Raw genomic sequence first — 17,560 nt, 5'->3', positions numbered from 1 at the left:
AGGAAGGCGCCTCAGTGTCATGAGTGCACAACCGCCAGTGGTTTGGATTAATAATGGTGGGCTGCAGTACAAGTCACTACTTGAGGCCAGCGCATCAAACTTCTCCTGCCTGTCCTGAAGCATTGTTACTGGGCTGTGCATGGACACGTTATAGCTGGAAAATACACTCAATTACTGATTCACTGTGTAGGCAAAAAAGTACACTTTAAAAGCAGTGGGTTATAAAAAATCAGCTGGTTGGTTTGCTCAGCCTAGTTGAACATATGCTGGAAAATGCTGCAATCATTTACCTCAAAAACTATTATTACTTACGTCACTTTATTATTACTATTATTTTTATTACTAGCAGCTTTACAGATCAACTTACTGTATGGCCCATTTTGTAGTATGGTATGGTATTTTATGGCCGTTTTCACTGTCAAAAGGAACCCAAAAGCAAACTGTACCGTATCACTTTTTGGGTACCCTTTTGAATTGGTACCTAGCACAACAAAAGGGTACCAAAAGGCGTAGCCAGACATGCAGCAGATTGCTATTAGTTTACAGAGATATGCCACTAGCTCATGCACAAGCCAGGAGAATGAAAACAAAGGAAGCAGCATTCTTAAATACAAAGCCGAGACATTTCACCGTAATACTATATACATTTAATAATGAGCCATGGTTTACCCGAGCTTATACAAACTTTGTTGTTGTCTTGATGAACAGCAACAAAGCCAAGAAAAAGAGCAGAATCTACCCTGTGCCCCGTTGTTGTTTACAAAACTGTCTGAAGCCTGGTTTATACTTGACACGTTTGCAGAGGTTCAATTTGTGTGTGTGACATGGTTTTAACTGGCGGAGTGCACAACATTTTTTGAGACTTGAGCGGATAGTTTGCACTGCATTAGATTTGAATATAAATCACTTTGAAGAGATTTTGCATGAAACAGGTATGCCTGTACAGACATCTTTATGATTCGTTGATGCGTGATCATAGGGAGAACAAGATGGACAATATTTCTTGGATAGAAATTGCAACAGCCATAAGAAAGGAGGAAAGTTTTTGTTAAAAAAAGATTGGAAAAAAAAAAAAACCTGAGGGTTAAATTTGTTAAAGCCATGCCAAAAGTTGAGACCCAGGTACACAATTACAAAAATATGTTTTCTTTTTCAACATTTATAGACTTAAATTGAAAACATTTTGAATTTAAAACAATTTAATAGTTACAAAACTAAAAAGTAGTAACAAATTACTTCTATTATGACTGGGAAGGAATATTTTACAATATACTGATGATCTATTTTTCTAGGCTTTATATTATGGTGATAATGGTCAGGTATGTTGTACCATTGTTGTCTTTTTAGCATATAAGTAGAGAACAGTAACTAGCCAGATAATAATGTGTCAATTGTGGAGCAGACTATGTCTAAAGAATGATTCTCTATTGTTTAGTGAGTGTCTCCGTTAAACAGAAATTGGGGAAATAATTAACAGGGGGGGGGGCATATAGAGGAAACTTTCTACTTCTCTTTTTATCCTCATCTGATCATTTCAAGTATAAAAATCTCATCCATTTCATGAGGTGCATGCGCAGTCAACGTGGGGTCCACGATGTTGCCCCAGGCGAATATATAAATCTGTTTATAGCGCGAGCAGCTTCATTTTCCTGAGAGAGGTTGCGTGCGCGTTCATAATTTAAAAAAAACAAAGAAGAAGCCTGAAAAAACAAAGAGCAAATGATTCTTTCAGCAACCTAAAACATGTCTGTGAGGCAAGTATTTGATAAGATTTCAGCATGTTTGCTGATCTCTCTATTGTTCTTTACAATAAAATTGTTGTGAGGAACACACATCTGAACTGAGCCCCTTCCCCAGAGAATCATCAGTGTATCAAACAAGACACGTCACTCATATATCTTTGAATGAGGAAAAGTGTAATGTTCAATATGGTGAATAAAGCCCCACCTACTAGTACAGGAGCCAATCATTGATCACTATATGGGGAATAAAGCCCGCCTGCTAGCATTTTATTAGTAATTCCTAAATTAAATTCAGTGATAAGCTTGGCAAGCAGTTTGAGAGAATTAGATTTTTTTCTCATTCAGACAGAAAGCCATGCATACTGCCCGAGAGGTGTTTCAATGAAACGGCCACTGAGTGAAATCACTTGCCTTAAAGGGACTTTGATGAAACCGGAAATCTCTGGCCCAGGGCTGTCCAAAGTTGGTCCTGGAGGGCCGGTGTCCTGCAAATTTTAGCTCCAGCTTGCCTCAACACACCTGCGAAGATGTTTCTAGAAAGCTTAGTAAGAACTTGATTAGCTAGCTCAGGTGTGTCTGATTGAGGTTGGAACTAAACTTAGCAGGACAACTGCCCCCAGGAGCCAGTTTAGACATGCCAGCTTTAGCCAAAAAGATTTCAACAATATCTTCACATACTTAAAGAATATAGTCAATAGCGATCAATGAATGGCTCTTTTACTCGAAAACGGGTCTACCTTCACTAAAACATTACACTGTCTCCAGTTCAAAACATACGAGTGACATGTCTTGTGTATTCTAAAAACTCAGGATACTCTAGAATAACCTAGCAACCACTCTGAGTGTCCTAGCAACCACGCAGCAGCATAGTAAACACAAAAAGCCATATCAACACCCTTTAGCCCCTTTCACACAGTGATACCGGTAAATATCCGGAAAATTTCCGGAACGACTTTACCGGTATATTCAAAAAAGCGCTGTTCACACAGGCGAGGACGTTACGGAAATTTTCCGGAAAAGAGCATTCACACATCCATTCCAAAATACCGGTAAATTCTGACATCATTCACCACAAATGAGCTTTAAACGGCTGCGCTTGTATTTGTAAACATTTAACTAAATTACAAACTCTGTGGATGATCAATATTGTGAACAACTTTCATAGGATCACTTTCGCATGTCGAGATGTTCATATTATCTGCGTGTGCAGGCGCTCATATGCGCACGCAAAGCTTGAAGGTAAACAAACAACGGCTTATCATAAGCATCTCATCGATGATTATTTACACAGTTGGCATTAAGAAGAACATACAAACGTAATCTGACTAACTTCTAGCAGCTAAATGTGTCTGGAAAAATATTCAAAGGCTTTTATCCTCACAAACCGCGCGGACGTAAATGCGTCTGACTGTTGTGATTGGCTAAAGCAGGCGTCTCACGTCAGCACGTTCTAGACGTGCACGCGCTTATTACGGGAATCTTCCTTCTGCATTCACACAGCGCAGCATTCCGGCAAATTGCCGGTAATGTTACAACTTCTCTTTCCGGAAAATAGCCAGAACGAATTTACCGGTATTTTCAAAAAGGACCTGTTCACACATACAACCGTTCCGGAAAATTGCCGGCAATTTTCCGGAAAGGTCTGTATGTGTAAAAGGGGCTTATAGCAACTTCACTAAATGCTCTAGTGACCCCAGCAATCTCTCAATACCACAATAACAGTGTCAGCTCTGCCAGTTATTATTTTGATTGCATTTTACAACATTAGGCTTCTCTGTTTGTGTCCCATTTAATCTGTGCAGTTAGTCTATTAATATTAAAGGAGCCATGATAATATGCAGTTTCACAGAAGATTTGCTCAAGCAAAATCTCCAGGGTTTTTATTTGGATCAATGAGGATGCAGGATGTGACAGAAGGATTTGGCAGGGCTGCATCCCGTTCCCGTAAAGCCAGCGCTTACTGTAGCAAACATCTGCTGACTAACACTTGTAAATGTTAAGCTGTTGTCCACCGAGGACTTTTTTTTTTTTTTTTCAAAGGCATAAACGCAATTCCAATGTGCTCTCTCACTTTAATATGCAGGCAGATTCTGAGAAACTCTCAAAGAGACAGATATGAAATGCTATTCATGTGTTCACAGTAGATTACAACAATAGTGGTTGAGATAATAGCATTGATTCAAATAAGAGCATAGCATACAAATATGTAATACAAAAAAAAAAAAAACTTGCACGTAAAGGACATTATTTATTTATTTATTTATTTATTTATTTATTTATTTATTTATTTATTTATTTATTTATTTATTTATTTATTTGTAATTATTATTTACATAACACAAAATATGTAATACCAATAAAAAATGGCAAGTTATGGAAATGATTATTTATTTATTTAATTAGTTAGTTAGTTTTATATATTATAGTTATTTGCATAACATACAAATATGTAATACAATCAAAACATGGCATGTTATGGAGATTATAGTATTTATTTATTTATTTATTTATTTATTCATTCATTCATTCATTTATTCGTTCATTTTTTTATTATTTGTTTTGTTTTGTTTTATTGTTTATTATTTATTTTCATAACATAAAAATATATAATACAAATAAACACATGGCATGTTATGTATAATATTTATTTATTTATTTATTTATTTATTTATTTATTTATTTATTTATTTATATATATACATATATATATATATATATATATATATATATATATATATATATATATATATATATATATATATATATATATATATATATATATATATATATATATATATATATATTCGTTTGTTTATTCGGTCAGTCATTTGTTTGTTTATTTGTCTGTTTGTTTGTTTGCTCATTCATTCATTCTTTTTTTTTTTTTTTTTTTTTGTAGATGACAGTTTTCTTTAAGCTTACTGCAGTGCATTCTGGGATTGTCTTATCAGTAACAACTGTGTGCCACGGCGCATTTGCTGCCTACTGTTTGGAACAGCCTTTACTTCGCAAGGCACCAATGATGCCAACAGATGTTGCCTAGAGAGATAAATCTCTAGGTTGGAGTGTTCAGAGAAAAATAACACATAGGATTTTCTCTTTTTGTTTGGAGTGGTTGGAAAAATGAGTGAAGGTTGATATTTGAATCCCTACAAAGAGTTAAATGTGTCTATTAAGATTTGCTACTGTACTTAGTCTGTGAAGTTTTCTACTTACCCTTAGTAACAGTTAAGCAGTTAAATGTATTAAGATTTTTAATAAAATAAAATAAAGTGACTAAGCCGAAAAGAAAACTAATGAATAAAATTAAAATAAATTAAGTAAAATAAAATAAAATAAAACGAAATTAAACTAATATTAAATAAAATAGGCTAAAAATAAATAAAAGAATTAAATTTAATTAATTAATATTCAATAATATAACCTTGAATAAAATAAAATAATAAACAAACAAACAAATAAATGAAGTCATATTAAATAAAATAAGCTAAAATAAAATAAAATGAATTAAAATAATAAAATAAAATAAAATAAATAAAAATAAATAAATAAATAAATAAAACAAAAACAAAACAAAACAAAACAAAACAATATAAAATAAATAAATAAATAAATAAATAAATAAATAAATAAATAAATAAATAAATAAATAAATAAATAAACAAAATAAAATAAAATAAAATAAAATAAAATAAAATAAAATAAAACAAAATAAAAAAGCAGACATATTTTAATTACACCTTCTCCATTGAAAGCTGTACTGGGAGGACTTAAAAGGAGATGCTGCCTTGCAAACTGTGTGACTGAATACAGTTGTGTGAGACTTAATCCAGATGAAACCTCTCTCTCCTCTCTCCTCTCTAGAACATAATTATAGAAGGAGAGCGAGAGAGATTGTTGATGGGGATTTCGAGAGGCTTTGGTAGATTTATTGCACACCTGAATCTCCACAGCCATTCAACAGAGGCTCAAGCCCTTCCACAATTTTGTCGTACTTCTGTAAATTGTGTGTGATGTGTGTATGTGTTTTGCACCACATTTCTTCTTTTAAAGTAATTTCACCATGGCTATCATTTATCCACTGAATCTACGTTGTCTCACATTGTCTTGATAAAACAAAGTTCTCATGGGAATGCTATTCAATGGTGGTCACCCCTCTGTAATATTACAGGCTTATTTTAGGGTCTAAATTTACAGATTTTAGTAGATGACACACAGACAAGTATTTCATATTAATTGATTTATTACTTTTTCATTATATATGTAATACTGTCCATATTTCCATCCATCCACCCATGTATCAATGAACAAACAACTGAACAAACAAATTAATGAAAAAAACAAATAAATTAATAAACAAATAAATTTTTGAAAAATTAATGAAAGAAAAAATGACTAAACAAATAACTACAAATAAACAAACAATCAAACAAATAAATGAAAGAACAAATTAATAAACAAATACATACATGAATTAGCAAATAGATAAACTAACAAATAAAGAACAAATGTTTAAATTAATAAATAAACGAACAAACAAATAAATGGACAAATTAACAAACAAAGGAATTAACAAACAAATACATTACTGAACAAATAAATTATTGAACAAATAAATGAAGGAACAAGGCAATAAACATATAGGCAAATAAATGTGCAAATAAATAAACAAACAAATGGACAAAACAAATGAATGAACAAACGAATAAACAAATAAATAATGGACAAATAAATGAAAAAGCAAATGATTAGACAAATATATAAATAAATAAATAAACAAACAAACAAATAAATAAATAAATAAATGGCAAATTAATGAAAAAAGAAATGAACAAACAAATAAAGAAAAAGACAAATGAAAGTGTAAATAAATGAACAAACAATAATGAATGAAAAATTAATGAAAGAGCAAATAATTAGACAAGTAAATAAATGAATAAACAAATGTACAAAAACGTAAAACAAATAAATCAATGAACAAATAAATGAAAGAGCTAAACAAATAAATAAAAAATAATAGACAAACAAACAAATTAACAAATTAACAAACATAAAGACAAATTAATGAACAAATACATTGAAAAACAAATGATTAAACAAATAAATTAATTAATGAACAAATAAATAAACAGATAAATGGACAAACAAATAGACAAACAAATAAATCAATGAAAAAATAAATCAATGAGCAAATAATTGAACAAATAAAATAAACAAATGGATGGACAAATGAACGAATAAACAAACATACAGACAAATGAATAAAAAATAAATTGAAAAGCAAATGATTAAACAAATAAGTAGATGAATGAACAAATAATTGAACAAACAAATAAATAAACAGATTAATAAACAAATGAAAAAATAAACAAACATAAATACAAATAAATGAATGAAAAAATAAATTGAAAAGCAAATGTTTAAACAAATAAATAAATGAACAAATAACGAACAAACAAAGAAAAGAACAAATAAACAAACAAACAAAGACAAGAGCAAATAAAAGAACGAACAATGAAAGAATAAATAAATGAACAAACAAATTCATTATTGAACAAATAAATTAATGAACAAATACATGAAGAAACGAAGGAATAAACAAATACATGAAGAAACAAAGGAATAAACAAATACATGAAGAAACAAAGGAATAAACAAATACACGAAGAAACAAAGGAATAAACAAATACATGAAGAAACAAAGGAATAAACAAATACATGAAGGAACAAAGGAATAAACAAATAAATGAAGAAACAAAGCAATAAACAAATAAACAAAGGAACAAACAAATAAATGAATGGACGAACAAATTAATCAATGAACAAACAAATACACTATTGAACAGATAAACAAATAAAGAAACAACAAATTAAAACACTTTTATTTTTTTAAATTATATTTAACACAGTTTATTTTATATATTTTTATTTATTTATTTTTATTTTTATTTTTTTTTCTGTTATTTTTTCCCATTAGGACTCATTATTATTGTAAACATATCAAATAAGACAATCCTTAAAATTTCCAACCAAAAACAAGTAAAATAAAGCACTTTCTTCCAATGCTCTAACTTTTTTTTTTTTAATATATCATCGTGAAGATTGTATCACAGCCTGCGGACCCCAGTCAGAGACATTAACCATGGATTCTTATCGCTCTCCATCTTTTCAGCTAAAGGCCACACTTAGACTCATCTTTCAAGCATCTGACAAGAATCGCCTCATATCTAGCTTTTCAAGCTCTTGACTTCTCATTTGAGATTACTTTTTTCTTCTTCTTCTTCTTCTTCTTCTTCTTCTTCTTCTTCTTCTTCTTCCTTCTTTTTTTTTTTGCTTCTGACATAATGGTCGCTGTTAAAGTTTGGGTAGAGCAAGATGGTCCTAAATCATGACAAAAGTGCATCTGCGACCCTGAGCCTGTGAGTGACAGATTGAGCCTGGATCGTGCCCGGAAATTACATTTGATTGACTTGAGAGTTTGGACCGATTGAAGACATCCAACCTGAGGTGCTTCAATTTATTGCAGTGCAGCTGTGTGTGTGTGTGTGTGTGTGTGTGTCAGTTGCATAGGTTAATGTATGATTATATGCAATACTTGAGATTCTCTATAGATGTGATCCTGGCAGCACGGCTCTCCAAATCCACATTAAATTACCTTCCACTCGTACGGACATGGAGGACATCCACCCCTCGGACTTGACCTTCAGATCCATTGATTACCTTATCACACAGGGATTACTGTGGCATCTACAGTGCCGCTCCTCTCAGGCCCATTTCTAATGCTGTCAGTATGGATGAGTGAAGTAGTTCTCTTTCTTTCCATAAGAGCTTAAACTTAATTTTTAGATGATTTTGAGCCTGAAGATGTATGTGGTTTCAGCGTCGTATCGATCTGTGGCGATGACCTTTACATTTATTGAGCCGTTTAGTAAATTGCCCTTGTTGTCATCTGTCTTTTTCCACAGAATGAAAGTCATTGAGGTATGTACGTCATATCACTAAAAGAGTTCAGAAGACTTGATTTGCGTTACGATTCATATTAGTTGATTGGTGATGAACATGTTGCAGGACAATAGCTCACTTCTTGTATGCAGTTGTATGTCACTAAAATTGAAGGTATACGTTTCTGTTTAATAATACCACACGAGCAGTGAGTGCATTACCGCGTGAAAGCTCTTTTTGTCAAGAATAATGCAGATTGAAATTATTTTTTTGTACACCAGTTTAATAAATATGTTAAATTTTAGACACTAAACTGTTTATTTTTACCAGTTTTGCCATCAAAACTACTGCATTACCTATAAATACTCAGCAATATGTCAGGATTCAGGGTGAGAGAAAGGAAGCGAGGACTCAAATGCAGCAGAATGGGTTTTTAATTATTAATAAAATAACATAAAGAGTAACAAAAACAACCCAGAGGGGGAAAAATAACTAAAAGACAAAAAACAGACTTGGCTTGGTTGGCAGGGAAGTTCAGGACAAGACACAGCAGTGACATGAAGTACAATATATGAGGAACTGGCACCGGACAGCAGACAAGTGGGAAGCTTTAAACAAGAACAAACAGGTGATCACAAACTAATAATGGGTTAACAAAGAGGGTGGGACTAGACAATAGACTGGAGAGCACATGACACAAAAACAGCACAAGCCATGTGCTACTAGAAAACAGGACTAGAACTAGCAGTGACTATGTTTACATGGACATCAGTAATCGAATTATTTGCCTTAATCTAATTAAGACAATCATAAGATTAAGATGTTTACATGAGTTGCTTTTTGAATGTTTCTTTCGTGATCCGTTTTACATGTTATAGCACATAATTGGATTAACTTCATTGCATCACTGCTCTATCCGCATTTCCTCCGGAGTTTCATGTAATTTCGGGCCTTTCATTATTAATTTGTTGACTTTAACGATGGTTTGGCACTTTCACTTTCATTTGGGCATGTCCCCCGTGACAATTGATATATTGGATGCAATTATGAATTGCTGAAAGACTGTTGTTTTAATGGAAGTTCATATTGCATGCTGAATGGAAGAAAAACAAACAAACAAAAAAAAAACTTTGCATTTCACAATGCAGGTGTCTGTGGTCTGCACTGACTCGGTAGGCGCAAAGAGTGTCAAACAGCCATGTGTGTGTGTGTGTATGGACTATGCTGTGGCAAAACGCAGCGAATAGCCCTACATGACCTTAATAGTTTGATTAAGGTGTTTACATGTCTGTACTGCACTTCAATAATGTGACTAAAATCAGCATACTCCACATGTCTTAATTCAATTTCTCTTTATTTCGATTATGACCTTAATCTGATTAAATTAATCAAAAATCACTGTTTACAAGGTAGACTTTTAATCAGAGTATTGTCTTAATCACATTAAAATCGAATTATTGGTGTCTATGTAAACGTAATGAGAGAGAGAGCTCAATAACTGTGTGTACACATGAAACAAAAACCTACATCATGTGGCCACAATGTAAACATGAAGCCACATACACAACTCCAACACAAACAGAACACAAGACATGAGCGTTAAGAAGGAGCAGGCACAGCCTGAGCATAGCCAAGACATCGCTTACACAAATACAGACAATAAGAGGAAATTTGACCCGAGAAAACTCAAGATCTGTCCGTCCATCCGTCCGTCCGTCTGTCTGTCTGGCTGTCCGTCTGTGAATTGTAGCCTATGTTTCCTGTTCTTAGCTGACAGGAGTCCCACCCAGTGTGATCTTCTTCTGCTGTAGCTCATCCGCCTCAAGGTTGGACGTGTTGTGCATTCAGAGATGCTCTTTTGCATACCTCAGTTGTAACGTGGTTATTTGATTTACTGTTGTCTTTCTATTAGCTAGATCCAGTCTGACCATTCTCCTCTGACCTCTGGCATCAACAAGCCATTTCCCCCCACAGAACTGCCACTCACTGGATATTTACTCTTTTTCGGACCATTCTTTTTAAAACCTAGAAAATCCGTTTGGCACCAGCAACCATACCACATTCAAAGTCCCTAAAATCAGCATTCTTCCCCATTCTGATGCTCTGTTTGAACTAAAGCAGATTGTCTTGACCATGTCTACATGCCTAAATGCATTGAGTTGCTGCCATGTGATTGTCTGATTAGAAATTTGCGTTAATGAGCAGTTGGGCAGGTGTACCTAATAAAGTGGCCGGTAAGTGAACAGTTGGTGTAGACTTCTTTGTTTGTATTTTATACTTATAAAAATGTAAGTAATGTTGTCGTGTATATTTATTTTTGTATTTTTTTCCACTTTTTTGTGAACAGTTTTATACACTTCCCTATAAATCTCTCTCACACTCACTTCCTCTATCAGTCTTCTCTCTGTCTCAGTTTTCCTCTCACATCTTGGTTTGAAGTGGCCCTGAAGTGGTGACTTCCCAAGACACATGGTCTCACTCGAGTGAATGATATTCTTCGACAGGACTGAAATGAGATACAATATCATTCCTTTATTCCTGTAACCTCCTTCCTTGCCGCAGCAGTGCTTTAGAGACCCAGTGGGCCTACCTTATTCCTTCTCCCCTCTCTGACCATGCTGGTCCCCCAGTTCTATCACTATCGATTAAATTATCAGCAATGGATGCGCACGGGCATGAAATTGCTTTACGTTTTCTCACAGGGTCTTGCTGCCAGGCACAATTTCCCCAGCTACATTTCACACAGCAGACAGGCAAGCGGCAAAAAGTCATTTTTGACCGATTTGAGGATTTGTCAGGGAATGTTGAAGACAAGAAATGGGCCATTGGGCCAAGAGCTCAGCGAGCTATAAAAGAAACCCACTCAGAGGGTCAATAGTGTCTTGAAAGCCCTATTTTTGGTGCCATTTTCTGCAGTGTTGAGATTCAGATTTAAGCATTGGAAGATTCTCTGATGAAACGGTTGTTGTGGAAAGCAGCGGCATCTCTATGTGCTTTACTTTACCACCAACAAAACCAATTTGTTCCAACTTTTTTAAACGAGTTTCCAAAAGTCCTGTTAGTTGTATCCCATAGCATCATGGAGCCCAGTAACCGAGAAGCTCACAGAGAGAAACTTTAAAACTCAGGGAGGCTTGAAAATGTCAAATGCGAGGCTGTTCTCCTCTTTGGCTTTGGCTGATGTTCATCTACCCATGGTGCAGTGTCATTCATCAATCTGAAAGGCTGCGACCAAAAGTAAATACTCAGAGAGGAACATGAAGTCAAAGGTTAGCGCTTGGTATTGAGCTGCCTAATGCCGTCATTGGTCTTATTCTCAAAAGTTAAAAGTCAGTAGGCAGCTTCTGTGACTGTTATCACTGCTAGAGACACAGTGATAGATGATACTGTATATCAAAGCATAATTCATGAGAGGAGCAAATCTCATTGTGTGGATTATTTGAGAAAGACTTGGTAAAGTAAGAAAGAATATTTGTCTTTTAAATACTACTACTACTACTAACAATAATAATAATTATCCAAACACTACTAATAATAATAATAATGGTAATAATAATAATATTTTTTGAAGAAAGAGGTTTATCTATCTATCTATCTATCTATCTATCTATCTATCTATCTATCTATCTATCTATCTATCTATCTATCTATCTATCTATCTATCTATCTATCTATCTATCTATCTATCTGTCTGTCTATCTGTCTATCTGTCTGGCTGTCTGTCTGTCTGTCTGTCTGTCTGTCTGTCTGTCTTTTTGTCTATTTATGTGCAATATCACACAAATAGCAATGCGATATGGCTGTATATTAGCACTGGTGGGTGGCGTGCGTTGGTTCGAGGATGCAGGCAGAGTGCCTTAGTTTTTCAATGGTGACAATATACAGCCATATCGCACTGCTACTCATGTGATATTATGTTAATACAACAGTTCAACGGCATAATTGTGTGTATATATATATATAGAAAAAAATCAAACACGGGAGAGTCTCGAAAATCCTTTTGTACGAGGAACTACAACGTGCTGAATATCCAAAATTATAAATATTTAAAAATAGACACTATATCCTTATAAATAAACTGCATAGTTGCAATCTAAAAAACTACATTCTCACATACAAAAGCCTGAAAAGTACATTATGTTGTGCAACAGCACTATATATATATATATATATATATATATATATATATATATATATATATATATATATATAGTTACGCCCCAAAACCCAAAACTAGCTTGAATAACAACATCAAGGTTTGAGACGAACATATGAATGAACACAGATGCTTGAATTAACAAATTGACATCTCATCAATAAATCTTTAATTTACATGAATTAAATGTTCCAAAAGAGACACTAAAATATTAACAAAAACATGTAGACAGGTAGCGCAGCTAAACAAAACAGTTCCCTGACTATAACTGTCCTTAATGAATAGACCTTACCTACAACTCCCGTGAAAGGACTTCCCACTGCTTTCCTTCGCTGAACTAAATAAATACCAAAACGTGACTATGAAAAATACTCCACTACCTGCTACAAAAAACAAACAAATATATATATATATATATATATATATATATATATATATATATATATATATATATATATATATATATATATATATATATTTATATTTATATATATATATATATATATATATATATATATATATATATATATATATATATATATATAATTTATTTATTTATTTATTTATATATAGCTTTTAAAAATAAAATTATATCCCTTTTATCCGTTTAGATCAAGTTTATTCCATTTAATGTGAGCTTCACACAGGTGAGTGATCCTCACAAACCACCTGTAGCAAAACCCTTCTCTTTTTAACCCCCAACCCCTGCTAACTTGTTCATTCATTTTATTTTCTGCCTACTCACATTATTAATCAGGGGTCACCACAGCGGAACGAACCGCCAACTTATCCAGCATGTGTTATACGCAGCAGATGCCCTTCCAGCTGCAACCCATCATCGGGAAACCTTTGCTATTTAGCACTTAATTCTCTGAGCACAAACAGTTCCTTTGTACAATTAGCACTTCTTGTGTGCATTGTCTTTTCTTTTTAAATCACTAAATGCCTCCTCAATTGTATGTCTCTTTGGACAAAAGTGTTTGCTAAATGACTGATGCAGAAATCTTGTGAGAATTATTTGCAAATCAAGTTTTTTTTTTTTTTTTTTTTTAAAGAAATGACACCTGGGATGCTTGCTACTCCATCTGCAGCTAAAATCACAAATGCTAGACTTTAATATGATAAACTGCAATGACTCCTACTATGTAACTGTAGCTATTTACATATCACAGTCATGTCAAAAGCACATCATAGCAGTCGTCTGACATGTTCTGGCAGTCACATTCAAACTACAAAAGGCAGCTGTGATGTAGCATAAGATTGTAATCTGGTTTCAACCTCGGATGTTTTTTGAACTCTACAAATGTATTCATAAGGCATACATTCATGAAATTTAAGTCTGGTGAATAGTGTCCTATTGAGTTATGTTTACAAAGTCAATTTAGCAGATACATAGCACATTTATGACGCAGTAGTGTCCGCTGTTAAATTCTTGCACCTTTCTAGAACTCTCTCAGTGAAACATTATGCATTTATTTTGAACAAAAATCAAACATTTTTGTGTTAAATGAAACAAAAAGAAGCATTAATCCGATGTTAGTGTTTATTTATTGCTTGCCCTGATGCACATTAGTCAAAAAAGGTCATGATGTATATTTTAATGTGTGAATACACTTGTGGTGGAATAATGAATCAGGCAGATAAGAGATTAAAGCAGGCCGCTCTTATCTTCTATATAAAATCTAGTCCATTCTGTGCACACTTAAGATATTTAGTTTTGCTGCTGAATTACTTTGGAGCATGCTGAAACAGAAAATCAATGCTTTGATTGAGTTTTTCTTTTCACAAGACAAGGGATCTCACTGATAGAGCTTGAAGAAACAAGGGAAGAAAGAAAAGAGTAAAAATAAAAAAGAGAGTAAACAATTAAGTCAATATCTTCATTTAGGTAGTGTCATTAATTATGTTGTGGGTGCTGTTCAGATCATGGCTGTTCATCACTTAATACTAATTATTTAGTATTTTCAAGACAAATGTGAGCTTATTTGAATTTTTTGTCTTGTTTTGCTTTGTTTTGTTTAGTTTTTTTTTATTTGTTTTTAATTATTTGTTTATTTAGTAATTTTATTTTATATATTTTTATTTTATTTTATTATTTTTCGTTTTATTTTATTTTATTTTTTATATTTGTATTTCATTTTATTATTTTTTTATTTGTTTGATTTTTCATTTTTATTTTGATTTGATTTGATTTATTTATTTTATTTTATTTTATTATTTTATTTTTTAAATATTTTTTTTATTTTATTATATTATTTTTATTTAGTTTTATTTTGATTCATTTGTCTTTCATTTTATTTTTTTATTTAATTTCTTATTTTATTTAATTTCTTTATTTTATTTAATTATCTTTATTTTATTTTATTTTATTTTATTTTATTTTATTTTATTTTATTTTATTTTATTTTATTTTATTTTATTTTATTCAACACCTGACAGTAGGGTACCTAGTATCCTTTGATACAGCAATTTTTTAGTATTTTCAAGACAAATGTGAGATTATTTTATTTTTGTTTTGTTTATTTTATTATATTTTAATGTAATTTAATTTATTATTTTATTTTATTTTATTCCTGACAGTAAGGTACCTATAACGCTACAAAGATTTGTATTTAAAAAAATTTTCTTATTATTTGAAGAATTCAAATCCTTTACATTTGCACAATCGAAAAGTATTTTAACAAACAATAATGTTAATGTAATGCAGATGCAGTTCTAGTTAATACTAACCAGTATAACTGTTGGCAAAACTTCAACACATAGCTATTATTTACTTGGTTTTCCATTCTGACATGCACCTTCCATTCCAGATCAATAAAAGTAAGGCTGCTGTATGTTTTGTCTCCTTTAGGATCTTGTTTTGAAAAAACTAGTAAAACAAGTTGTGGTTCACATTGACATACTTTACAAACATTTTTCCCCTTACTCTATCTCTATCTCTCTCGCTCTCTCTCTCTCTCTCTCTCTCTCCTGATCAATACTGCTTCTTTTCCAGTGTTTTTAAGGTTCTGGACATTCAGGAGTGGACCGTTCATTTAGTTACCTCATTTACTGACAAATATCATATTGATTAGGTTGTTCTAAACATCATTTCCCTTTTTACTAAATATTAGCAACTTTGGGCTTCCGCAAGTTTTCATGGAAACTGCTACATTGCTCTGGAAAAAAAGGTCAATAATGAATGAATGAGTGAATAAATGAAGGAAGGAAGAAAGAAAGAAAGAAAGAAAGGAATGAATGAAGGAAGGAAGGAAGGAAGGAAGGAAGAAACTAACAAACCAACAAATGAATGAATCAATCAGTCAATCAATCAATCAATGAATGAATAAATTAATGAACTAACGAATAATCCAACCAATGAATGGATGAATGAATGAATGAATGAATGAATGGATGGATGGATGGATGAATCAATCAATCAATCAATCAATCAATCAATCAATCAATCAATCAATCAATCAATCAATCAATCAATCAATCAATCAATCAATCAATCAATCAATTGAACTAAAATGAATCAGACTTTTTCTATAGGAAAGGCAACATTTTTCAAGGGTATTGTTTGGTCAAATGAAATATGTCCATGCAATAAACTGAGATCATATCATCATGGTCATTTCTCCATACTGTTTTCATCTCACAGGCTAGAGTCTCCGACGAGGACACTGACACTGGAGGCTCCTAAAGGTGTTGAAGTGAATGCTGGAGTAGGAGAATTCAAAGCTTCTTGTAGGAAAGATCTCACTTTAGAGTCTTCAGAAGGAGAGGTGAGTACAGTGTGTCAAGCTGTGTTTTGGAAACCCGCAGATGCCAAAAATAGTAGTGTAGCTGGAAGTGGCATCATAGAATGGAAAGTTTACTTGTTCTAAAAGTTACTAAGATTAGATCCAAAGTGCATAAGTAATTGCTATACGTGAACGTGTATGTTGTGTCTTTACTAAAAAATTAATTGGTAAAGGTTCACAACGCAGGGTGTAAAATATTTGTGAATGCATACCTTTATACTGTCATTCAAAATGTCAAATGTTTCAGTATAAAAATATTATTATTACTTTTTTTATATTAAAATGGGCAATTTTTTATTAATTAACTATTGACAACTAGTTGTTATATGATGCTTCTTAATAATTCATAAACAAAACTTTTTTGTAATGTATTTTTACGATACATTTTATAAGCAAAAGTGTAAGTACAAACAAGGTGTGATCTGTATTTTAAATAGTAATGTTAATAACTAAAATAGCATATAATACAAATATGCATTTGACCACCCCTATAACGGTTAATACCATTATGAATACATGATCGCGCCAATCATTCTACACAAAAAAATCGTTCAGCAGTCTGAAAAGGCAGATCAAGAGGAACAATAAACAACGTAAGTGTTCATAAGACAGTTTTCTTAAAAAAAGGTGTCTGTTTCTACATACAGCAAATAATTCATATTAGGTGCATAGTTTGCATTGTTTAAGCCACAGTAACCTGAGAAATGGTTAATCGGACTGAAGGTCAGAATACACTAAATATCCCACAAAACACTGACAACTCAAATACATTTTATTAATATATTAGATGCCGTTTAAATCGGGACCCCTCCACCGGGGGTCACAGGACAATGAGGGAGAAGTCACTTGGCAATTTCCAAAAATCTAATTTATTTTATTAAACTGTTAAAATAACCATATTTTATCTATAACCTACTGAAGAACAAAATAGTAGT

The 17,560-nt window shown here is 32.5% G+C and overlaps 1 protein-coding gene across 6 annotated transcripts in view; it reads left to right on the top strand.

Annotated features, from left to right (window-relative positions):
* The window catches only part of sgcz (sarcoglycan zeta), a 503,764-nt gene that overhangs the window by 418,821 nt on the left and 67,383 nt on the right, over positions 1-17,560 (top strand). For all 6 annotated transcript variants that reach the window (XM_087237039.1, XM_087237041.1, XM_087237040.1 and 3 more), the window contains exon 7: positions 16,484-16,607. In XM_087237039.1, the coding sequence (XP_087093165.1) occupies positions 16,484-16,607 (124 nt within the window). The remainder of the gene's footprint in view (positions 1-16,483; positions 16,608-17,560) is intronic.

This window comes from Danio rerio, chromosome 1, assembly GCF_052040795.2.
Source record: "Danio rerio strain M-AB ecotype USA chromosome 1, GRCz13ab, whole genome shotgun sequence".
In the NCBI taxonomy this organism is placed as follows: Eukaryota; Metazoa; Chordata; class Actinopteri; order Cypriniformes; family Danionidae; genus Danio; species Danio rerio.
Note: the sequence above shows the minus strand (reverse complement) of the source record. Positions and strands in the feature narration are given on the sequence as shown.